This window comes from Anabrus simplex, chromosome 3 (assembly GCF_040414725.1).
Source record: "Anabrus simplex isolate iqAnaSimp1 chromosome 3, ASM4041472v1, whole genome shotgun sequence".
NCBI lineage: Eukaryota > Metazoa > Arthropoda > Insecta > Orthoptera > Tettigoniidae > Anabrus > Anabrus simplex.
In genome coordinates, this window is record NC_090267.1 from 50,981,985 (window position 1) to 51,007,555 (window position 25,571).

The following is a 25,571-nucleotide window of genomic DNA, read 5'->3' on the forward strand; positions in this document are numbered from 1 at the left end:
CTAATATATTATTAAGGTCCACCTTTTCAATGAATTTTGTATCATTTTTGTAATCACAGTTCAATACGGATCTATCATAATGAAACTTATTTCATTTAATGGTTGAGTCTCAAAGCGCACCATGTTTGTGTTAGTTTGTATTGAGTAGTTAAGTTATTAGTCATGCCTAAAAGAAAATCAAATCTCTCTAAAAACACGAGAAAGGCCAAAAGTCAAAGATTGCAACGTGAAAATAAATCTCAATAGGATAGAGAAAGTCGTCTTACAAATTGTCGATTGAGGCAGTCCATGTCTAGGTTGAATGAAAGTAGTTCTGAGAGGAATGAATGATACAGTTAGATAGAACCTGTCATTCATTGTTAAGGAGTCAAGAATCTCAGAAGTCTACAGAACAGCGTATAGAAAACAATCGTATTTGACACGCTGTCTAGCGAAGCCTAGAATCATCATAAAAAATAAATTGACAAGAGGGTCCACCTTTTCAATACAATATATCGAGTAATTGATATTACATCAGTCTTGGGACTAGTTTCAGCCACTTAGTGGCCATCTTCAGCCAAATAAAAATTAAACAGAATATGTGATAACTACAATATATGCATAACAGACAAAGACAATGTTGCAGGAATAATTATAAGATTAAATTACATATAATAACAAAATTTATGGTTATAATCTTCTTGTCATGATATGATGTGTTTAAGTTCACTTAGAATCTCAGGCACCGGGCTGAGTGGCTCAGACGGTTGAGACGCTGGCCTTCTGACCCCAACTTGGCAGGTTCGATCCTGGCTCAGTCCGGTGGTATTTGAAGGTGCTCAAATAATGAGCAGCAAATGCCCCAGTTCAGCTGTTGACATAGACGGGTACGTCCTTCTACGAAATGACCGCGAGGGGAAAGGCGGTGGGGGGTTGGCTGCTTATGTTGCCAGAGACCTCATCCCTCAAGTAATTAGCCATTCACCTTCACAGTATGAACGTAAACCAGAGTTTTTGTTTGTAGAGATAACACTGTCTAGAAAGAAATGCTTGCTAGGAGTGGTTTACAAGTCTCCGAAAGTAGGGTATTTGACTGACCTTGAGACTGAAATACTAAACCTTCTGCCAGACTATGAACACGTTATTGTAATGGGCGACTTCAACGCAAATTTGTTAGAGAGTACCGCAGCTTCAACTCGACAGTTTCGTAACATTTTCGAAGCATGTAACATGACAATTTTACCTCTCAGACCAACCCACTACATTAATAGCAGTCACACCCTTCTCGATCTAATAATAACAAACAATTCAGCGAAAGTCCTGCAACATGGACAGACATCAGCCCTGGGGCTATCTGGACATGACATAATCTACCTGTCCTACCAATTACAAACTCCGAAACCAAGGTCGAAAATATTATCATTCAGGGACCTCAGATGAATTGACGCAGATAAATTAGAAGAAGATGCTCTTTCCATGCCGTGGATGGAGATAAATCACGCCAATAATCTACAGGAAATGGTCTCAACATTTAATAACCTATTAACGCAACTCTACTATCGGCACGCCCCAGTGTTTACGGGAAAAGGTTCCAGAGCTCCTAAACCGTGGATAGATGACGAAATTCGCCACTTAATGGCTAAACGAGACGCTGCTCATAGACGATACAAGCACTACCCAACGGAAGTGAACCACCAGACTTATAAAACACTGCGTAATAAAACGACCTCTAAAATTCGAAGCGCTAGACTATGTTACGCCCATAACTTGATTAGACCTGACGTACGCCCTGCGAAGATATGGAAATCTATGAAATATTTTGGCATCAATAACCAGAAATCTAACGATGTTAACGACATGTTGGTAGCTCTTGAGGATACTTTCAAGCTACCACAATATCTTACGTGCATAATGAGAGATTACTTCAAAGATCACACTCTGTTGTATGATACGGAAGATGGAGAAAAGACAAAACGCCTGACGGCTGGTGCAGCGCAGGGATCGATCCTTGGTACAGATCTTTGGAACATAATGTATGATGGCTTGTTACGTTTGGAGATGCCAGAGGACACGAAGCTTGTGGGCTACGCTGATGATGTGGCTGCCTTGATAGTAGCTCGTAATGTTGAAATGGCTCAAATCAAACTGAACCAGGTGATGCGGTGCATAAAAGAATGGATGACGAGCCACAGTCTAACATTAGCCGAACACAAAACGGAGATAGTTCTTCTGACGAGGAAAAGGATCGAAACTCTTGTACCGATGACTGTTGGAGAGTTAGTGATTGAAACATCTGCGAGCACAAAATATCTAGGAGTGACACTTGACTCCAAGCTCACATTCTGGAATCATATTCAGAGAGCGACAGACAAGGCAGTAAAATACACGACTGCACTTAGCAAACTAATGGGAAATATTAAAGGTCCAAAATCCAGTAAACAACGTCTTCTCATGTCGACGGTTCAGTCAGTGCTCCTATATGGCTCTGAAATCTGGGCTGAATCCTTGAGATTTGTTTGGTATCGGAGAAGGATAGCTGCCGTACAACGGAGAGGGGCTTTACGTATTGCATGTGCATACCGCATGGTTTCCGAACCTGCAATCCTCACGGTGCAGCAATAGCCCCAATAGACCTACTTGCATTGGAGCGACATGAAATCTGGTGTACCCAAGGAGAGCTGGGAAAGAAATGTGCAAAGAAGCGTGCCTTCAGTCAACGGATGAGGCGATGGCAACTCAGATGGGAAAGTGACCCTTGAGGCAAATGGACCAAGCGACTGATACCACGCTTGGATATCTGGGTTGAAAGGGCCCATGGTGAAGTAAATTACTACCTCACGCAGCTTCTAACAGGGCATGGATATTTCCGGAAATTCCTGCATAAAGTGGGCAGAGCGAGTGACGCAGCATGCATATACTGTGATGACATTGACAACGTATTTCACACCTTTTTTGTATGTGGCCATTGGACGATTCAGAGAAGATGTGTGGAAACTGAACTAGGAGAATTGACAACAGATAATATTATTTCGGTGATGCTGCGAAACCAGGAATCCTGGGATCGCGTGGCAGTGTACGTGGCGAACGTCCTTCGTCAGAAGAAGAAGGATTTGGAAGCATATGAACGCTCGTAAAGGAGAAATGAAGAAAGAAGACGTCTGAAAGACAAAGCACGATATCACCCTGAAGTAGAGCGGTTCCGGGGTGATGACACACATCGTGGGAAAAGGGTGTGTGGTTTTTAGTGGGTAAGAATCCCACACACTTGTGGAGTGCGGACCCTTCATAAGTGTCTTTTGAAGATTTTCCACAATCCCTCGTAAAAAAAGTTTCTATTATTATTATTATTATTATTATTATTATTATTATTATTATTATTATTATTATAATTATAATATACACGTCAGCCTTGTGTCCGTAGATTTACTGGCACGTAAAAGAACTGCTGCAGAACAAAATCCCGGCACCTTGGCATCTCCGAAAACCGTAAAAGTAGTTTCATTCTTCTTCGTTTTGCCTCATGACTGAGGCGCCGTGACTATCATAATATTCAGCCCTCTAGCCGATGAATCATACTCCGCCATTCTTTCCTACCTAAAGCTTTCAATGTGGTAACTCTGAGAGAACTCTGTAGGGGGCCGTTCACCATGTCAATCCATCGCGTTGGTATTCGTCCTCTTTGTCTGGTTCCCTGGACTTTGCCCTCAACAATCAGCTTTTGAAGACTATCATCTCGGCGCATTATATGTCCAAAGTAGCGTACAATCCGCTGAGAGACCTTACACGATAGACGAACTTTTATCTGAAGTTGGTTCAGGATTGATGTGTTCGTGCGATGAGCTGTCCAAGGAATGTAAAAGTAGTTAGTGGGACGTAAATCCAATAACATTATTATTATTATCATCATCATCATCATCATCATCATCATTATTATTATTATTATTATTATTATTATTATTATTATTATTATTATTATTATTATTATTATTATTATTATTATTATTATTATTATTATCTCAGGGAAAGAAGTAAATGTCTGATGTAGAACAAGCACTGACTTGCTGGAGGAAGAAGGCAGGCCATGTAACAGAGGAGTGGGTAGGGAACAAACACGTGCTTGTTTATATATTTTAAGCCCCTGATATCTGCTGGTATAAAGGAGCAACTTAGGCTACTTTTAAATTTTCAAAACAGCTAGAGGGGGGCGGGGGGCGTGGGGGGGGGGGTGGAAGATAAAAATCATAGGCCAATCGGACAATTCTAGACAGCAGAGAAAATGACTGTATTCGACATGATAACTGGTGTAGTATTTTCCAAACTTAGCTAGGAAGGAATGCAATATTTTGTTCCTCCCTTTTCGCATGTATGTGAAAAGATTTCTTTTCATCCTACACTTCCCACATCAAGACTGAAGACCCATCAAAATTTTAATTTAATTTTTACTAGAGGACCCGTGCTGCTCTGCAGCATTCGTTATTAATAGGTCGGATAACTCGTCCTGATATGCCTGTCGTAGTCATATTGTTTTGCCTGCCCTTTTCAAGGGTTTTGTGAACATATAATAAGTAGCCCATTATGGTATGCCGCAGTTTGTAGTCAGAATTCATTCAGTCTGACGACATCATGCTTGGTAAAAATCTATCCATATATTCGCTTTTTTATCCTGCAGTTCTTGATGTAAGCTTGGTATTGTGCAGCAGGAGGCAATGGTATTTTTAACCGCAGCTTTTCTATATAGAATGGTTGCCTTGTGAGTTCATAAGTTAGTTTCGAAGGAGCGTATTTTTTTTTTTTTGAAAGACAGAGAACTTTTTTTAGATACATGGCCTTCACTCTTTCTAGTGTAGTTAGATTATCCTTTGATAGGGGTCTCCAGATTATGTCTAAGGCATACGTCATGATGGAGTCTGTTTGTACGTAGACTTTTTTCTCTTAGCATCATATAAGTTATTAGGAACGTTCTGCCGTCTGTTGAATATATTTGGAAGCTGGGAAAGGTTAGAGAATCAAAGAGTATCTGACAGGGAATAGTATTCTTCTGTGGTCAGAGGAAGTGTATATCCTCTGGCTTGACAGGTAGATAAAAAATGGCTGCATGCAGTGACATTACTAAGGATGAAAATCACAGATATCAGAATATTAATGAAAGTGTTAGTCACTTAGCAACCTGCTAAGTACGGAATGTACAGAAGGGCCTTGGCCTACCAAGCGACTGCTGCTCAGCTCGAAGGCCTGCAGATTACGAGGTGTTGTGTGGTCAGCACAACAAATCTTCTTGGCTTTCTAGACCGGGGCCACTATCTCACCGTCAGATAGCTCCTCAATTGTAATCACGTAAGCTGAGTGGACCTTGAACCAGCCCTCAGGCCCAGGTAAAAATCCCTGAGCTGGCCGGGTATCGAACCCTGGGCCTCCGGGTAAGAGGCAAGACACGCTACCCCTACACCACGGGGCCGGCTACCTTTTCAATGGTTTTATGAATATTTAGTAAGAAGCACATTATAGTATGCCACAGTTCGTTGTAAGAAATTATCTATTCCGCCTGTTTGGTGAAACTCTATCCATATATTCGCTTTTTTATCCTGTAGTTCTTGATGTAAAGCTTGGTATTGTGTCATAGAAGGCAATGATATTGTAAATCGCAATCCTTCGATATAGAACGGTTGTCTTGTGAGCTCATAGGTTAACCTCGAAGGAGCATTTTTTGCCAGGCAGAGAATTTTTCAAGATACATGGCCTTCACTCTTTCTAGTGTAGCTAAGTTATACTTCAATAGGTGTTCCCAGCTAATGTCTAAGGCATACGTCATGATGGGGTCTGTTTGTACGTAGACTTTTTTCTCTTAGCAGCATGTAAGTTATTAGGAACGCTCTGCCAACTATTGAATATACGAGGGCAGTTTTTTTTCCAACCTCCGGAGGGTCATAAATGAAAGACAAGTGTACATATCCAAATGAATTTATTACCAAATGTTATGTGGTTACTTTTCAACATAATCACCATAAAGGTTGAAGCATTTGTCATACCTGTGGACAAGCTTTTCAATCCCCTCTGCACAATATGTTGCCACCAGTGAGTTCAGATAGGCCCAAACGTTGGTTTGAAGATCTTCATCCTCCTGGAACCTCTGCCCTCCCAGCCACTTTTTCAGTCCCGGCAAGAGGTGGAAGTAACTCGGCGCAGAAGTCGTTGGATGACACGAGCACTGTGAGGGCGTGCGTTGTCATGAATGAAGAGGATTCCAGACGTTGGCATGCCTCGTCGTTTGTTCTGTATGGCCCTCCGCAGTCGTTGTAAAGTCTGGCAATAAACAGCCGCATTGATCGTAGACCCCCGTTCCATGAACTCAACAAGCAATACACCTTTTTGGTCCCAAAAGACTGTAGGCATCATCTTCCTTTCGTTGAAGGTTTGCTTAAACTTCTTCGGTTTGTTTGGTGAGTGCGTGTGCATCCATTGATGTGATTGTTGTTTTGTTTCTGTGGTGACGTACGAAACCCAAATCTCATCGCCTGTCACAATTTTCTTCAACAAATCGCCACCTTCAGCCTCATAATGGGTAAGAAACGTCAACGCTGCTGCCATCCGGTGAATTTTGTGGTCATCAGACAACATCTTCGGAACCCATCGGGCGCACAATTTCCTGTAGCGCAGGTGTTCTGTTAGGATCTTGTAAACAGTTGACCTTAGAACTGCAGGAAATTTCTCACACAACTCGCTTACGGTAAACTTTCGGTTCTTGCGAACCTCTTGGTCAATTTCGTGAACAATGTCATCTGTAGCAACAGACTTGCGTCCTTGCCCCCCTTCATCGTGAGCATCGGTCCGGCCTTCTTTGAACTTCCTGCACCATTCACGCACAACACCATCACTCATAACGTTTGGACCGTATACTCGACTCATTCGTCGATGAATGTCAGCTGCAATATTCCCTTATGCTTCAAGGAAACGTATCACACTACGCACCTCACATTTAGCGGGAGCGTCAATAGTAGCGGCCATGTTTCCGTGCCAATACCTGGGCTCACACTGGTGTGAGGAAGTTGGCTGTGACCACGGGTAGAGGGGAGGACTTACGCAGTCACCTTCCATGCGCGAACAGTTCCCACAGCTTGTGTGGTTCTTTACCTGCGCGATCGAAGGTTGAAAAAAACCTGCCTTCGTATTTGGAAGCTGGGAAAGGTTAGAGAATCAGAGAGTATCTAGCAGGGAATAGTATTCTTCCATGGTCAGAAGAAGTGTATATCCTCTGGCTTGACAGGTAGTAATCAAACATGGCTGTATGCAACGACATTACTAAGGATGAAAATCACGCATATCAGAATATTAATGAAAGTGTTAGTCACTTAGCAGCCTGCTAACTACAGAATGTATTGCGGGTTGGGGTCAGCCTTTGCCTGCAATTATTGGAGTGATTATATAATGATTTTATTTTATACTTACTTAAAGTAGGCTGAACTTAGAGACCTATCAATGTCCCATGATTCACCAGCAGGAAATTCCGGAGAGAATAAAACAGAAATCTTTCTTTATTCATGTCAGAAGTATCAACTTTACATACGGTACAGATATTTTAAAAAAGCATGGTATCTACATTCTTACTATACAGATATACAGGTCTATGAATTTTATGATCAGTTTGTTGAAGCAATGAAGAAATGAAGCAAATAGGTCCAGTAGAACAAACGGACAGATTTGCCAAAGCTGTTTTTAATAAACTCTTTTAATATATAGATTAGCAACTAACTGTCTATAAAATGTACTTCAAATTTGGTTATCATCACTATCACCATGATTGTTATTCCCCTTGCAGGTTATGCTTTCATGTGTACTAATGATAGCTCGTACTACACTATGCATATCTTGTTAATGACTGGTCTAATTCTAAATTTTCTTCCTTTTAGGTATGGGTGTCAAAGTCGCCTGCTCCAGACTTGTCGACCAAACACAGAAAATCTAAGGCAGTTCCTGCTACTCACTCAAACTGCGCTGAACTATCGTCATAATGTTCCCACGTTCAAGGGGTTTGATTGGTTTACAGCTACTGTGTTCCTCCTCTGTGGTGGAAATACTGAAAGGTGAGGAAGATAGTTGAATGGAAATAATTTACTGTTAACCTTTACATTGCTATGTATTTCTTATGTTTATGCTGATGATTTCTCAGCCCAGATTAATGAACACGCTATGCGAAAGAGGTTAGAGCCGGGCAACATCCTTCCTGTTATCGCTCATTCTCATTGGAAACGCATGTGCCTAACAAGGTCAAGCGAGAACAGGCCATACTCTGATAATGCCGATACTGAACTGTGGGATACCACTCGCTAGCCTAGTTCGTTGCATATTGCGCTGAACCACACATTCCCAGTGTGTAACAACAAAGATATCCACTGAGTGGCCAAAAGTCACAGGAAGGCGTATCGCATTAGGAAATGTGCCGTGTATGACCCCTGAGCGGTACGGCTAACTGTAATACCAATATAATTGGTCCGTTATTGGACATTATAAATTTTCCAGCTAACTCATTCCTGGTTGCCAGCGTTTCACCCCGTTGTGCTAAGTTGGGTTCATCTGTTGGTAAATAGCACACCTACCAAGACGCATGGCTAGTGCATACCGTGGAGGCCACTGCATATGCTAGTTGGAGCCACCGGCTAACTGTGCGTAGCTGAGCAGTCTGTCACAGACACCAGTGGGTTTCCGAGGTTAACAGTATTGAGGGTCCACCTTCAGTATTGCAGAGAGAATGTTACCACCGGCGTAAACCACCGCACGGGAAGACCACTGTGTTTAACGAACAGACATCACCTCACCTCCGCAAGAACATACTGAGCGCTTGACGGGCTACTGTGAGTCATATCACCGCCCAGGTGAAATATAGGGAGTCAGGAAGCCATTTCTACTAGGACTGTAAGAAGGCAACTGCACCACGTAGGCTTCACCAGCCGACGACCAACTCGTGTCTCTTTGCTGACACCTCGACACAGCGCTCAACAACGTGCATGGGCCTGCAAATATCGGCAATGGACTATGGAACAGTGGCGGCGTGTGATATGGTCCGATGAATCCCAGTTCCAGTTGTATCGAGCTGATGGGCGCGTGACAGTGTGGCGTATGCCGCATGAAGCTATGGATCCTGCGTGTCAACAAGGTTGTGTCCAGGTGGGAGGTGGCTCAGTTCTGGTCAGGGTGGCATTCTTATGTTCGTAATTAGGCCTCATTGTCCAGCTGCAGGGAGTGCTGACAGGTGCTCGTTATGTGGACATTCTTTCAGACCATCTGCTTCCCTTTCTGGCCCTAGAGTACCCTGATGGAGATGCCATGTTTCAACAGGACAGTGCGCCATGTCACCGCTCTGTGGTGGCACACAGGTGGTTGGAGGAGTGAAGTTACAACCATGGATTGGCGCTCCAGATCCTCCGATCTTAATCCAATTGAGCATTTATGGCATGCTGTCAGTGCTGGTATACGCCCCATGAACCCCGCACCAACTACACAAGAACAGCTGTGGGTAGCAGTCCAAAATGCATGGGTCCAGATCCTTCCAAAATGATTCCAACACCTTGTAGGTTCGATGCCTCGCTGTATTGCTGCCCTTTTGAGGGCTTGCGGTGGAGCAACTCGTATTAACATCACAGTCAGTGTCTTCCCATGACTTTTGGCCTCTCAGTGTAGGGTGGGATAAATTATTGTTTGGAAGTTAGAAATTAGTGGCCAAGATTAAAAATGGAAAAATGGCTGCATATTGTTGGGAAAACTTTAAAAATTTTAAGTAATGTTCCTTCCTTTGAACAGTCCTTTCATAACAGAATGTAATTGACCCTTTCCTGATGTTGAGCATAAACTTTGAATAATTTCAATCTGTGGTTAATATACTGGTACCGAACAGGTCATCTAAGAAGTTTACCTCACTTTAGGTTATTGGTTTCTTGTTTTCACAGACTTAAATGAAAACATGAGTCTTGTAAAGGAGACAAAGGAAGCATATGAGAATAGGGAGATAAAGTTATTTCTATTGGCAGATGATATTGTGGTCTGGGGAACAAACAACAAAGAAGTAGAACAACAACTTGATGCACTGAACAGGAAAATTTAAAAATATGGTATGAAAATGAGCACAGAGAAAAGCAAGACTATGCTGATATTGCTGGTCAAAGGCTGGAAATTGTTGACAGTTTCAAATACCTTAAGAGTAAGAACACAATGCAGAATACAAGGCTGGACATGGAGATTAGCAAGAGGGTGCAACAGGGCAGTGCATTCTACCAGAGTGTAAGAAACCTTGTCTGGAATAGGGAAGTACCAAGGAAATGTAGATATAATGAATAAAATGTGTTATGCACCTATGTTGACCTCTGTGGCTGAGACCTGGACAGTGGTGAGTAGGGAGCAGAGTAGAATTCAAGGCAGCGAAATGAAATACCTAAGAGATATGATAGGAAAGAGAGATTGAGGAACAAAGATGTGAGAAAGGAGCTTATAATAGAAAATCTAAATGAGAGAATTGGTAGGAGTAAACTAAGATGGTTTGGACAGTAAAGAGGATGGAGGAGAAAAGAATACCAAAACAGAGAGCGAAAATCAGATCTAGAACAAGCTGGATCGATTAATGTAAAGAGGAGTGGACTGGGACAATTTTTTTTTGCTATTTTGCTTTACGTTGTACCGACACAGATAGGTCTTATGGCGACAAAATGATGGAATAGGAATGGTGGAAGGAGAAAGGAAGGTGGAGAAGTGTCATGAATGCCCCGATCCGGCAGGAGCTGGATGAGGAGAAAGAAGGAGGAGGAGTCGTCTAGTAATTAAGTTGGCATCATTTTTCTGTGACATTACTGATCACCGAGATAGATGCATCAACTTTGTTATTTCAAGTAGACCTGATCTCTGTATAGAGAGAGAGAAACACAGTGACAGGTTGGTGTGTGAAGAGGGAGCAACAGAAAAATGAGACAAGGACAAACACAAACCACAAAAGGACAAGGATAATCTCCACATCTTCACACACTGCCATCTTCGAAGAGACAGGATCCCTTCTCATCAGTCCCAGTTCTACGTCCATCCTTTCTCAGCCCTCACTGAGAGAGTTGTAATGTGATGGGGAGGGAAACGGTGGTTGGTACGCGTGGATGTTGACGGGGTGGAAGGAGTACCTTTGGTTGTAGGGCTGTTTTGTCTTACGTTATGTAAAAAGAAAAACCAAGGCGTCACTGGTATATGTCTTTAAATGACTGTACAGTTGAAGGTGTGCCGTAAAACTACCTCTGACCACAATCTGTATCCATTTATACAGGTGAAAAGTTGTATGTTGCCTGAGGACAACAGTATGCAGTAAAGGATTAAATTGCTGAATGTCTTAAAATTATTTGTTGTATGCACATTAAAACATTTTGTTACAACCGGTGTAAACTTCTTCACATGTTGTAGCATATAACGGAAACAAGAGAGGTCCACCTATTCAATACCATATAATGTTATAAGAAAAATTATAACATTTTATTATACTCGGTACCGGTTTCGATGCTGGTGTGCATCATCATCAGCCAAAAATAAGAAAAATATACGTAGACAAGGTTACAATAAACAATGCATAAAGTATACACAAATTTTACAAAACTGGCAAGACCTAATTACGCAAAACACTGTCTGAAGTTCTCTCACGTTCTTTTTTAGTACTGGAAGTTGTTAAGTCTTTTGACTGGTTACGTTATTTTAATGACAGCCATTTTTAACCAATAGAAAAATGGTTTCTTAATTCTAATACTCAGTGAATGTTCAGCAAGAAAACCTTTTATACATTTGTTCTTACAAAATTAAAATTATGCTCTTGGACTTTTATGATAGTGAGGCATTGGTTTTTGTCCTCGGCTTAATTTAATTTGCTCGCACATGGTTTAATGTTTTTAAATTCAGAGGACTTTTATCAAGAGGACGTATATTCGAAGATTTAAGACATTTGGTGCTATTTTTAGGTTTAAGTCATAGGTTAATGTTTATGGTTAATTAGGTCTTGCCAGTTTTGTAAAATTTGTGTTTAGTTTATGCATTGTTTATTGTAACCGTGTCTATGTATATTTTTCTTATTTTTGGCTGATGATGATGCACACCAGCATCGAAACCAGTACTGAGTATAATAAAATGTTATAATTTTTCTTATAACATTATATGGTATTGAATAGGTGGACCTCTCTTGTTTCCATTAGATTCTCGGTTCAATACGGAATTAACATGAAGTTTTTAAACTTGAATGTTGTACCATATGGCAATGAAATATACACTCTCAAAACAGCTGAGTTTAGGCATGAATATTATTCTTTTCATCCATAAATGACAAAACTGATGCACACTGTTGATTATAGGTTATGAATTTTGTCAGATTTTTCTAAATCATGTGAAACCAGTGTAGGGCAATCAAAAGGTGACGTGCAAGTGGTAAATTCATCCAAATTTACGTAAGTATGTCTGTTGACATATCCCTTCTAATACCAATATAATGGTCCGTTATTGGACATTAAAAATTTTCCAGCTAACTCATTCTTGGTTGCCTGCGTTTCGCCCTCGTGTGCCAAGTTAGGCTCGTCAGTTGGGACTTAGCACACCACCCAAGACGCAAGGCTAGTGCATACCGTGGAGGCCACTGCATAGGCCACTTGAAGCCACCAGCAGTGCCAATGCACTGTGAGAGCTATGTCTCATTTCCAAAAATAGATGCCTGCTTGGCCATCAAATGATGTAGATGTTGATTCCCATAGGGAACCTAAAATATTTGTCCTGAATGAGTAAATTTATAATACCAATATAATGGTCCGTTATTGGACATTATAAATTTTCCAGCTAACTCATTCTTGGTTGCCTGCGTTTCGCCCTCGTGTGCCAAGTTAGGCTCGTCAGTTGGGACTTAGCACACCACCCAAGACGCAAGGCTAGTGCATACCGTGGAGGCCACTGCATAGGTCACTTGAAGCCAAGCAGGCATCTATTTTTGGAAATGAGACATAGCTCTCACAGTGCATTGGCACTGCTGGTGGCTTCAAGTGGCCTATGCAGTGGCCTCCATGGTATGCACTAGCCTTGCGTCTTGGGTGGTGTGCTAAGTTCCAACTGACGAGCCTAACTTGGCACACGAGGGCGAAACGCAGGCAACCAAGAATGAGTTAGCTGGAAAATTTATAATGTCCAATAACGGACCATTATATTGGTATTATAAATTTACTCATTCAGGACAAATATTTTAGGTTCCCTATGGGAATCAACATCTACATCATATCCCTTCTAGTCGTGCCTGCATTTACGCTAGTGCACTCAGCTGTTTGACGACATCGTAACTGCTGTGGCACTTGCCGCAAGATGGCCGTGACCCAGAAAGTGTTAACAGGAGTTGGACCAATAAGACTCTCCCATCTTGTATTGTGGAGAGCTGCCGCTGCTCTTTCATTCAGTCTATTTGTTTGTTTTGAAGTGCAGTTCAACCTCGCCAGCATTTTAAATTGACGACGCACCTGTGTGAATTTTAATATATTTAAAATAGTTTTATTATACTCACTGATGATGGAATGTAACTTCTGAAAACCAGTTATGGATTAAATATTGTGTGCTGATAATCATCATCCTCCTCCTTTCCCCTTATTCAGCTCCTGCCGGGTCAGGACATTTATGACACTTCTTCACCATTCCTCTTCCATCATTTTGTCCCAGACCAGGTTTCTTCTTCTTGCATTCCACTTTATTGAATCGATCTACCTTGTTCTACGTCTCCCTCTTGCTCTGTTTCCCTCAAATTTAATTTCCATCATCTGTTTTGGTATTCTTTTCTCCTGCATCCTCTTTACTTGTCCAAACTGCCTTAGTTTATTTCTATCAATTCTCTCATTTAGGTTTTCCGTTCCGACCTCCTTTTTCACATCTTCCTTCCTCAATCTCTTTTTGTCTTTCCTATCATACTTCTTATGCATTTCATTTCGCTGGCTTAAATTCTACTCTCCTCTCTACCTGTCACTGTCCAGATCTCAGTCAATATGGGTGCGTAATACATTTTGTACATTATCTCTTTACATTTCCTTATTCCAGACAAGGTTTCTTACACTCTGGTAGAATGCATTTGCCCTGTTGCACCCTCTTGCTTATCTCTATGTCCAGCCTTTTATTCTGCATTAATTCACTCCCTAGGTATTTGAAACTCTTAAAAATTTCAGGGCTTTGACCACCAATTTTCACAATGCCTTTCCCGTGTCTTTCTCCTCTTGGTATCACCATGGTCTTGTTTTTCTCTGTACTGATTTTCATATTATACTTTTCAATTTTCTTGTCAGTACATCAAGTCGTCGTTCTGCTTCTTCGCTGTTTGTTCCCCAGACCACAATATTGTCTGCAAATATTAATAATTTCATGATATAGAATGTAATTTAAAAGCCAAAGTTACTGGGCTATTTCATTATAGGTCTAGTGTTATAAAACATAAATACTGTATAATATCTTGACATACTGGACATGTAGCATTTGCAATATTGTGTATGTAATATTTCCATAAAATTGCTAAAAAACAAACATGTTTTGTATCTATTTCAATAAGTGTATTTGTTTGCCATGCACTTAATATGCAGTTAATGCGTGAGCCATTGAAGAGTGTCTTATAAGTAATTTGGTGTAACAAACAAATGACCAACCGTCTGACAGCGACAACTTTATTAACATTAATACCATTAGCAATTAGAATAGGGATTTAAAAATCAAGAAAAGACATCAGGTGATGGATCAGGTTGTCATTTCAAGAAGATGGTGACCTATTTTATTGGTAAGAGATTAAAACTGAATAAAGCAGTGAGGCTGCTAAACTCATGTACGACTATCAGAAGATCGAATAATCTATGATCCATTTCTCTACTCATATAAGAAGGCTTATATAAAACATTTTTTCTACACAGTAGTGTGTTGAAACTTACGGATCTTCTCATAGCTTTAACCCTTCGACTAAGAGGATTCAGATCTGTATCATGAGATATTATTTTAAAACGTCAAGTTTATGAGAACTGAAATCAAAACACTGAAGATGGTGAATTTTATATTTGTGTCACTGTATTTTCATACACGGCTCATTTATCTAGTATACTTACTTGCTTGTTTATAATAAGGTGTATTTCTGTTTACAGATGCTGTAACTTCATGACCCAGTTTGTCACTGTGCCAGCAGCTGTGGTGCTTTGGCCTGTTCTGGCAGAAGCTAATGACATCAAAAACTTCATGTTCACGTTCAGCCACTTACTGGAATCTTTGTTAGCGATGGAACTTCCAACGCTGCATGGAGCTATGAAGGTGCGTACTCTTTGTCCTATAATGTTGGATGATGAGGCAGGCCCGATGCACCTTTTATGGCTTTCAACTCAGATGATGAGTCTTGCCCATCAAGCACAGGCTGTTACATTTCTCCTTGGAGTTTGGTTCCCCTGCAAGTACCTGAAGTAGTCTTTCCTTGGCACTGATGATTCTGAGGACATTCAGGGTCCTTAATACTAAAATTACTACACAGAGAGGTAGCGTGTATTACTGTCCACTAAATTTGTTCTTGAGGGGGAACAGACCAATACAATAGGAACCACAGCCTTCAGTAAAAGTGCTGAAATTATTTGATTTTAAGATCTGTTTTCAGACAATTGTAAGAAAACCACCTTAAGATTTTCACAAATACCAACCTAATAATAATGTTATTTGCTTTATCTCCCACTAACTACTTTTGACAGTTTTTGGAGACGCCAAGGTGCCGGAATTTTGTCCCGCAGGAGTTCTTTTATGTACCAGTCAATCTACCGACATGAGGCTGACGTATTTGAGCACTTTCAAACACCACCAGAGTGAACCTGCCAAGTTGGGGTCAGAAGGCCAGCGCCTCAATCGTCTGAGCCACTAAGCCCGGCAATACTAACCTATATTTTGTGTGTGATTACATACAACAATAAGATATTTCTATGAAGACCTGCATTCAACTATAGTACATTAACCCCTCAGCATGATGGATTTAAATGCTCGGTTGTCTCTGTGCTGCGGGAGGAGTTCTGAGTGTCGTGTTTAAACTTTCTCAGATTCGTGCAAGGCTTTATTCAAAGCAGCACAACTTTGGTACTATTTAACGGATTTCAGTTATACTGGAACTTATTTTCTAGGTAAGACATAATTGGACTCATTTTGAAAATGTTGGAGGGTCCCTGATATGTATCAACAGCCTCATTGCTGTTGAAATGCATAAAATTACTAATTGATTCAAGTCTATCCATTGAAATAACAGACCTAAAAATTGACATAGACAAATTAGAGTTTTTAGAAAAATAGCTTCGTAGTATAGGCTTTTGTATTATATCCATTAGCATATAAAGAGCAATTGCAATGTATATCTCGTTCTTCATGACTGGTTTCCAATTCTGCATTCTGGAATGAAGTGGTAATAAGCCCCTAGATCGGATTCTTTACTTAGCATATAAATTTGTTTTACGAGCTATTAGTTCCACTAACTTGTCCGTAAAGAATGTCTTGAAAACTTGCACACCATCACATTCCCCAACTTCTTCATTCCAAGGTTCTTGGTTCACTATAAACTGTTCTATTTAACCCACATAATTAGATATGTTTTCCCATCGAAATGTATTAGCCGTGACATACACATTGCCGTTCTGCGCACTGTCACTCATATCTGATTCCGAACCGAGGACTTCGCGTACAGCAATATCATCCACATCACTCAAATCACCATCTGAATCTAATGAACTTTCGTTGGGTTGATATACATAAGCATTATTGAAGTTGAACCGTCTGATTTTAGTGTTACGTGGCCCGCTTGTATCACCTGTGTTCTCTGACTACAGAGCCATCAACCTATGTCAGAACACAACAACTGAGCCAACAGTATACAGATACCAGTTGAACCACACCAAAGGACAACAAAAACATTGAAACAGAAAGACCTTCAGCTCAAGACTGCTTTAACGATCAACATTTCACAGTTTTTTAAACTTTCATCATGCTTTTAAAAAAACTTTTTAACTAACGTTTCATTTTGTGTTTCCTTTGTTTTTAATTCATCAGACATGTCTTACTGAGGATGACCCAATGCCGGGTTGAAACATGTCTATGTATGTGTAAAGTTTCGTCTTAATTGGACGTAAAATATATGGTATTGACTAGGAGGATTAAAATAGTTTCTGTACAATTTTGTAAGAAAAATCTCCACACGACTGAAGGAATGCCAGACAGCCTGTGATAAGGAAAGAGGTCGGAAAAAAACAGTCTCAAGAGAGCCCTGAATAGATAAAATTTATGATTCTGTTGACAGCCAGGTTCTTCCCTGAGAGGAAATTAAGGTATAAAGCAAGAAGTGTGCATAGTAGTCGCCAGATAGCAGACAAAAACAGTGCTTGCCCCTGGTGGTAGAGATAAACTTTCCTTCAAATATCACTCGAATTTCAGTGACAAAACACTATCAGAATAGGGATCAAGGTATATCGTTCGAAAGCTCAAACCTTCCGCTTCAAGCAGAAACAAGTTAAAACATAAACAGCTTCAATCGTAACCGCTAGATCACAGTAGAGTATACGCGTGTACCGTGCGAGCAGTGCTCGTCACTCCATAGCGCGTGATGTTCACTGCAAGATGAGCAGTGCTCGGCATTCCATGCTAACAGATCTTAACTTAACACCACGATTTATTCTCATATGTGTAAAATGTGTGTTGTGGAAGTAGTATGTTTTTATAGTGGTTTTTATTGACTGGACTCGATAGTTTTTAATTCAACATGCACACATTGTAATGTGACGATATTTAATGTGATACATATTCATCAGAGCACATAGACAGGACCAGATACCAGAATATCCAGTGTCTTTCAAAGTCTAAATATATATCCTTGTTCTCTTTTCGTTTTTTGAACTTTGATGGCTGAAGATGTTTTCCAGTGAGGACAAAAAATGTACCATGATTTAATATTATTCTGAAAGGATAATAAAATTAATTTGTCTTGTATAGGTGGAATGCTCCTAAATGTACCATAACAATTGTTGGGGTTGACAATATGGGTTAAAAATGAATTTCATTTCTTGTAATGGTGACTCAGATGTTGAGCAGTACCTCCCCCCTGGCAGTACCCAGATTTATTACTGTTTACACTCACCTCTTTTGTGACCAATAACAGATGTCTCTTGATCAATAACATGCTTGTCTTGTCAGCGACAGTCCATGTGGTGTACGATACTTCAAAAGCATGCCAGTCCTGGAGCCAGCTCGCTTGTCAGGTCTCCATTGTTGCACAGGTGCATGCAGTTCTGTCCAGTCTCGCTGCTTGCTCTCAGTGGCTATACAGTAAAAATTTAAAGAGTTGACAATGCAGTATCTCAAGTTGGGGAAATCCTGACATTCCGCAGACAAGGAATGTGAATACCGCCAGCCAGCTAGGCTTCAAAAGCATGCCAATCGTTAACAAAGAAACTGCAAAACTATACCAATCATTACATTCTGTGTTTGATTTGACCAATTGTTTTCAAACCATTCATATCTCTAATGCCAATGGTTTTGATCTGTTGAGAAAAATAAGTTAGGAGTGTTTTTCTGTAGTTTTCACTACCACTTCTTATCCAAGTGTAATGCTAAGATAGTACCTAGCATATAGCTCATGGCTTCTTCTTTCCCAGTCCTTCTCATTTTATTACAGATGTGACAGCTTTACAGCTTATATCAAGCAGACTTCACACAGAAGCACACAGGGCTGCAGAAAATGAGCAGCGAGGTTAGGAACAGCTACAAGATCAGTTTTAGAATCACATCCAAGTTCTAGTTTATATAACATAGGAGTTATGTAGGTCGTTTCACAAGTCAGAGTGACAGTGTTATATTGTCCGAACATGTGGCAGCACAATAAGGCTAATATTACATTGGAAACTCTGTGTGGAAAATGCTACTAAAGATCATGTCTGTGGCAATGGGTGGCTAAGTACCAGTGGTGCATACAGTTGTGCTCCAAGATGGATGTAAGTAAAGTTGAGGAGTGGTCATATGTGAAAATTGCAGTTCTCTGTGGCATAAATGCCTGGCAGTGTCCTTCAGAGCTACAAAAAGCTGTGGGTGAACTGTTGCATGTTGGGTAGCAAGCCGTCCAAGGACCGGGTACACAGTGAACATCCCATGTCTGCTCCATGCAGACGTTTCTGTGACTGTTATTGAATAGTGCTCAACAGAAGACTGTACTTGGACTGTGCAGGGATTACATTTGGCTGTGTTTGCATTTTACAAATGGACTTGCAGGTGTACAAGAAGTGTTCACAAATGTATGAACCAAAACTGATGCATCAATCAGCTGAATGTCATCATGCAGCATCACAAAGCGCATCAGAATCCATTGCCCACGAAGGTTGTGCTCATTTTGGTGTATAACAGCCAAGGTATTCTTGAATGTCATCTTGTTCATGAGGGCCCCATCGTCAATGTCCAGTACTACTGCACATTTCTCCAGGGCCACCTGCATCGTGACAGCGTCATACTCTTTGGTGATTACAGAACAAGACTGTTGCTCTTTTCAGGGACCTTGTACAGTGTTGGAAGTGAGAAGTCTTAAAACATCCTCTCTATATACTAGATCTCAGTCCATGGTCTCATTTTGAAACTGAAGAAGCCATTGGTTGGGATGCACTTTGTATTGTAATGGCTTATCGCTGGCAGGTGGTCCACACTAATGCAACCAACACTGCCAGTAGTATTCCACACCAACAATGTTTTGGTGCCCTGGGGGAGAATGTTACCTGTTTGTACATAATGTGAGCGTAAGTCAAATATAAATGAGCCTTTTAGATTTTGGCGCCTGTTTGGTGCGCATATAGTTTGAGGCCATTAGAGGACACAAGGAGGGGTGTCATAGCTCGGGATGTCTCATCCATGCTGTATTCAGTCTCCCTCACGACGAGTGAGAGAGGGGTACACCCGCGTGTTGCGCAACGCACCATCAAATGTCTCGTAGTTAAAGCTGCTGAAATTCGTCGCCAGTTACATGCACAGTTCGGGAACAGAACCCTCTCATGCAAACTTGTCCTCATCCCAATGTAGTGCAGCTCTTTTCAGGCACACCCCCATTGGAGGTGAGCTGCTTGTACCATTTTAACCACATACCAGCCCTCCTGCCATTCTTAAATTTCTGGCAGTACCGGGAATCGAACCCAGGCCCCCGAGGACGGCAGCTAATAACACTAACCGTTACGCTATGGAGGCGGACACCCTCTCGTGGGACCGGGTGAAGTACTGGTATAACGAGTTTGAGGACGTATGTGAGAGAATTGAAAACATGCACCAGCTTAACATTGCAGAACATTGCAGCTGTTCAGGAGCTTATTGAAGTCGATACCTGAACAACTGTACTTCGGATCACCCAGGAACTTCAGATAAGCCTTGGGAGTGTTCTGACAAACATCCCGAAGAACCTGGGATTCCAAAAGGTGTCAGCTCGTTGAGTCCCAAGGCTGCTGAAAGAGCAGAGGGTTGCATGGCTTGCAATTTCTTGCGAGCTTCTGGCAAGGCACGAGGTGTAAGGTGACATCTTTTTGAGACAAATCATCACTTGTGATGAGACCTGGGTCCACCATTACACTCTCACGTCAAAGAGAGCCAGTATGGAGTGGCAGAGGTGCGGCAAGAGGCCACCAGTAAAAGCCAAGATGCGGTTGTCAGCAGGCAAACAGTCTTCTGGAACTGCAGAGGAATACTGATGGTTGATTTCCTCAAGGCATATAGGATCATTTGTGTGGCCTACTACTGCAGTCTTCTTCGCCAGGTTCACGTCGCCTACAGGTCAAAAAGGTGCGGCATCCCAATACGATCTGTACTGCCTTCATGACACCACCAGACTAACCCAGCAAACATGTGAACAAATGCACTGGACTGTCCTGCCACATCCACCCTATAGTCCAGGCTTGTCATCGTGTGACTTCCACATGCTTGGGCCGCTGAAGAATGCTCTTAGTGGATAGGGCTTCACAACCAATGAGGAGATGAAAGAGTTTGTGCACACTTTGGCTTCAGATATACCCGGCTACATTCTTTGAAAATTGGATGAAGAAACTGCCTATCCGGTGGCAAAAGTGTATAGATAGGATGGGGACTTATGTTGAAAAGTGAGAACAATGTAAAATGTACATAATTTTGATACACCGGGCTGAGTGGCTCAGACGGTTAAGGCGCTGGCCTTCTAACCCCAACTTGGTAGGTTCGATCCTGGCTTAGTCTGGTGGTATTTGAAGGTGCTCAAATTCGACAGCCTCATGTCGGTAGATTTACTGGCACGTAAAAGAACTCCTGTGGGACTAAATTCCGGCACCTCGGCGTCTCCGAAGACCGTAAAAGTAGTTAGTGGGACGTAAAGCAAATAACATTATTATTAATTTTGATACATAAAATAGTTACAAAAAAAGGCTCATTTATATTTGACTTACCCACGTAAAATACTACAGCAGTATGTTCTAGGCTGTTCGCTCCTGTACTAAAACTCTGTTTGATGCTAGCAGCGAGGCACACGTTGTGAATTTCCTGTGCTGCAGTGTCATTGGATCATGTAACACAGTCACCAAGACTTCCTCACAAATGTTTATATTTGCGATACCTCAGTTTTTTTTTAAACTGTTAGGTTGTTCAGTCTGCTGATACTAATTTTGAGTAATAAATTTACAAACTACCTGAAAAAAAGAAAAACATATGGTAACTTGAAAAAAAGAAACTACTTAATTAAAATAGATATTACAAAAAAACCTCATTGGTAGAATATTATCTACAGTGATGACATAGTGGCATTGATTCTCCTTATCAACAGCTTGCAGGTGTACCATGTGGGCTGGTGTGTTTCTCTTGGCTTCGCCAGTGTTTCTGGAACATACTCGACTGGGGCCAGATCTGTCAGTGGTTGGCCTTGTGTGTACTACATCCTGCAGACATGTGCTTGTACTTCTGTATAGCTCTGCTGAGACACATTCAGCCTCATGTCATCAAAGAAGCAGTGAAAGGAAATGTGTGGGAAGCTATCAAGGTGTGTATCAGCTATTATTGTAAATGCACTCTTTTTCTTATACAGGTACTACTGAGAAAGTTTAAAGTGTTAGCTCTGACATTACTACAAAATATATTTGATGATATTGTTTTATTGACAAAAACTGTATAGATTTTATTATGTCTCATCCTAAGAAGTTTTCTCTTTACTTACCAAGGAACATCAGAACAATGGCAAATGTTTGCTTGGCAGCAGGGCATAAACCTTTTGATGTACTGATGTTAACCATTGTGCAGTTTTTAGTTGGTTATAATTGCTAACCAGCCTGCTGCAAAGAGTTGAATAGAATTATGGGAATTGCCATGGTTTCTCAACATATAATCACCTATTTCTGGGCCCTCACCATCTGAATATCAAAAAGAATTTGGCGTAATCTCTTCTGTTCTTTGTGCTGTGAAGATATTCCACTTAATAGGATTTTTTTGTGTGAACGATGTGGCCATCTGTAGATGTGGCGTATACTGTATATTGGAAGGTGGTTTTTTTTGCTATGTCTTTATGTCACACCAACACAGTTATCATGGCAGCAATGGGAAATAAAAGGGCTGGGACCAGGAAGGAAGTGACTGCAACCTTAATTGATCCGCTGTTCTGTTTACTTTTACTTGACAATTATACTGTTTGGTTCAATATGACCTGACATACCAGAATGCTCACAAGTATATAAAGATTGGACTTTCCACCTAATCAGTACTATTATTTATTATAAGGTACTTAAAACCTTTTACATTACAGTACTGGTTTCGACCCTAGGTATGGGTTATCTTCAGCTGCTGAACAACCTTGATCTTTTTTAAAAATAACATATAATGCTAAAGCACTACTTATTCTAACTTTAGATGACTAATTCTAAGTTACATTGATACATTGTAGTGTTAAAATATGCTTGGATGAGAAATGTAAAAGTCTAAAATTGTTAAACAGTTCATTATGATGTCACTGACCTTGATGTTCAATCACACACATTCTTTTGATTTCTGTATTACAATGTTAAACACTATTATTTTAAGTTTTAAAAACGTCTTATTTCTAATTTAAATGGTACTTTGTTTTTATAAAACTTGCATCACTAGGAAGTCTATGTATTCTAAAACTATAATAATAATAATAATAAATCTCAAGTCTTGATGTTTTTAACATACTTCAACCTCTACAATAAAACAAGTGCGAGTTGTGTATTTTGAAGGGGCAAATAAGTGGGGTGACGGACCCTCATACAAAGTATAGTATGTCACCCCTCATGGGGTGACACGGTAGTGTGACCAGGCCTCTCGACTTCAGGCTGTCACACAAAACTAGCGCTACCATTTGCTGTTGTATTGCATTGCTTGTTCACGTAAGGTGTTCATAGAGTGCAGCAAGGTGTCCATTCCTTTCTCAGCATGCTGTGCATTGCGCAACAGACAGTGGAATTTCTCTGACATTTGTCACCCCATACGGGCTGACATACGCAACCATCAGAATTCAATTATTAATGGCAAGGAAAATAATGTGGATTGGAGTTTATTATTGCTTTATTCTTACATACTGGTTGAGATTTAGCACTCAGTTGAAATTGTAAACCAGGGCTACGTGGAAATAAATACTATGTTTCTGCAAACCTGAGAATGTTCCCCAGTAATTGTCACTGGCTGGTGATTTGGATGAATCATTGCCCGATGCAGCACTGGAATCTTTGCTAGTATCCTCACTACACAAACTACTGTTGAATTCCGACTCGGAAAAGGTGGCATCACATTGCAAATCCTAAATGTCAACATCTCTTGATTCACCATTCGAACCCTTTTCAAGTTGTTCTTCTATCTCTCTATCGGTAATCATGGCTTACTCAACACAGAAACACATAACATGAATTAAATTCTTGTCACAAAACTGTAAATTACAAGGAACTCGTTGAAAGGCGCGTAAATCAACAGCTTACAACACAGAGCACAGTGTTCCACAACAACAAAGGTAAAAAGGCTGTCACCCCTGTAGGGGTGACGTGCGCTTTCTCTGTTGCATAGTCAACCTGATAACCATATGTCATCCCAATGGGAGGGGACACAAAAATAGTAACCTTGAACAAGAATTATGTCTTTGATTATCATCAACGAATGAAATTACGAACATCCGTAGCCGAGAACAACCTGAAAAATGTATATCGCATTTCAGCAGTTTACCACGAAAAAAGCAAATGTACATGTCGACGCTAAAGTGTTAAAATCTTCATGTAATGTGCTTGAGGTCAAGTTGTCTAAGTTTAATGCCTCATTATCTGAAGTGGGATGGTGAAAATATTCCCTTCATCATAATTGCGATCTGTTGGAGAATTATGCTGTTCTGGATTATCTGAATAGAAGACAGAGAAGAGTTTTTCTATTAGAGAATGTCTATGAAACATGTTATAAGAATGTTGTAGGTGTGTGTTACTTACTTTCATGCTGTCTCTAGCCTGTCACCTGTGTACTTGTCGGGAGCGCGCCGTGCTCTGCCTCTTGTACGACGTGGGCTATCTATTGTGGCAGTGGAGGGGAAAGGTGGTGGAGCCAGGAAGAGGGCTTGGGGATGGGCTTGGGTAGGAGGGGACATGTCCTGTGGAGTCTTGGTTGTGTGTTCTTGTTTCTCTTGATTAACTCTCTTTAAGTAAATGTTTTTTTAAAGGGAGGTATGGTCGCACTACAGTGCATCAATGTAACTTAGAATTAGTCATCTAAAATTAGAATAAGTAGTGTTTTAGCATTATATGTTATTTTTAAAAAAGATCAAGGTTCTTCAGCAGCTGAAGATGACCCATACATAGGGTCGAAACTGGTACTGTAATGTAAAAGGTTTTAAGTACCTTATAATAAATAGCAGTATTGATGAGGTGGAAAGTCCAATATACTTGTGATCATTGGAATTATCAATACGGGACATGAAGCTGATAGATTATGATACCAGAATGCTGTAGAAAACTTCTTCAAACATATATTTTTGTACAGTTGTTAGCTATTAACATCGTTGTTTCATTCCAATACTACTATATAATAATAATAATAATAATAATAATAATAATAATAATAATAATAATAATAAACAAAATATTCACGTAAATTTTCAGTACAAACATTCATCTCTGAAAGCACTACAGTTTTCTTTCCTTTCTTTTTCTCTTTTTACTGAATGCAGTTTGGACACAAGTAGGTGGCATGTGTTTTGCAAATATGTTTATTGCATTTTCTGCATAATATGTTTGATTTATTGTAATTGCTTGATGGGCAGCGCATACAGCATGCATGTTTCGTAGGTTTTGTTGTTGTTACTAATTCTGATGCACTTGCGACATCTGAAGGGTTTTGGATGCCCCTGAAAACAAAGAATCTCCCATCCTTGGGAACAGTGTTCTTGATGCAGTGGTCTCTGACCAATGACTTTCAAAGAACCTCCAAGAATATTCTCCTTCTAGTCAATTTGCATGCATTACAATTAGAGTCAATCAAAGTCTACAAGAGGTTTGCATTATGAGCAGAAAATCAAAATTATCATTGCTCACCTATTGGTTTTTCGTGAATTA

General features: G+C 40.5%; 1 protein-coding gene across 1 annotated transcript in view; it reads left to right on the plus strand.

Moving 5' to 3' along the window:
• LOC136865962 (protein broad-minded) overlaps nt 1-25,571 on the plus strand; it is a 108,815-nt gene that overhangs the window by 72,373 nt on the left and 10,871 nt on the right. The window contains exons 6-8 of the mRNA XM_067142530.2: nt 7,884-8,057; nt 15,123-15,285; nt 21,803-22,015. Of these exons, the coding sequence (XP_066998631.2) occupies nt 7,884-8,057; nt 15,123-15,285; nt 21,803-22,015 (550 nt within the window). The remainder of the gene's footprint in view (nt 1-7,883; nt 8,058-15,122; nt 15,286-21,802; nt 22,016-25,571) is intronic.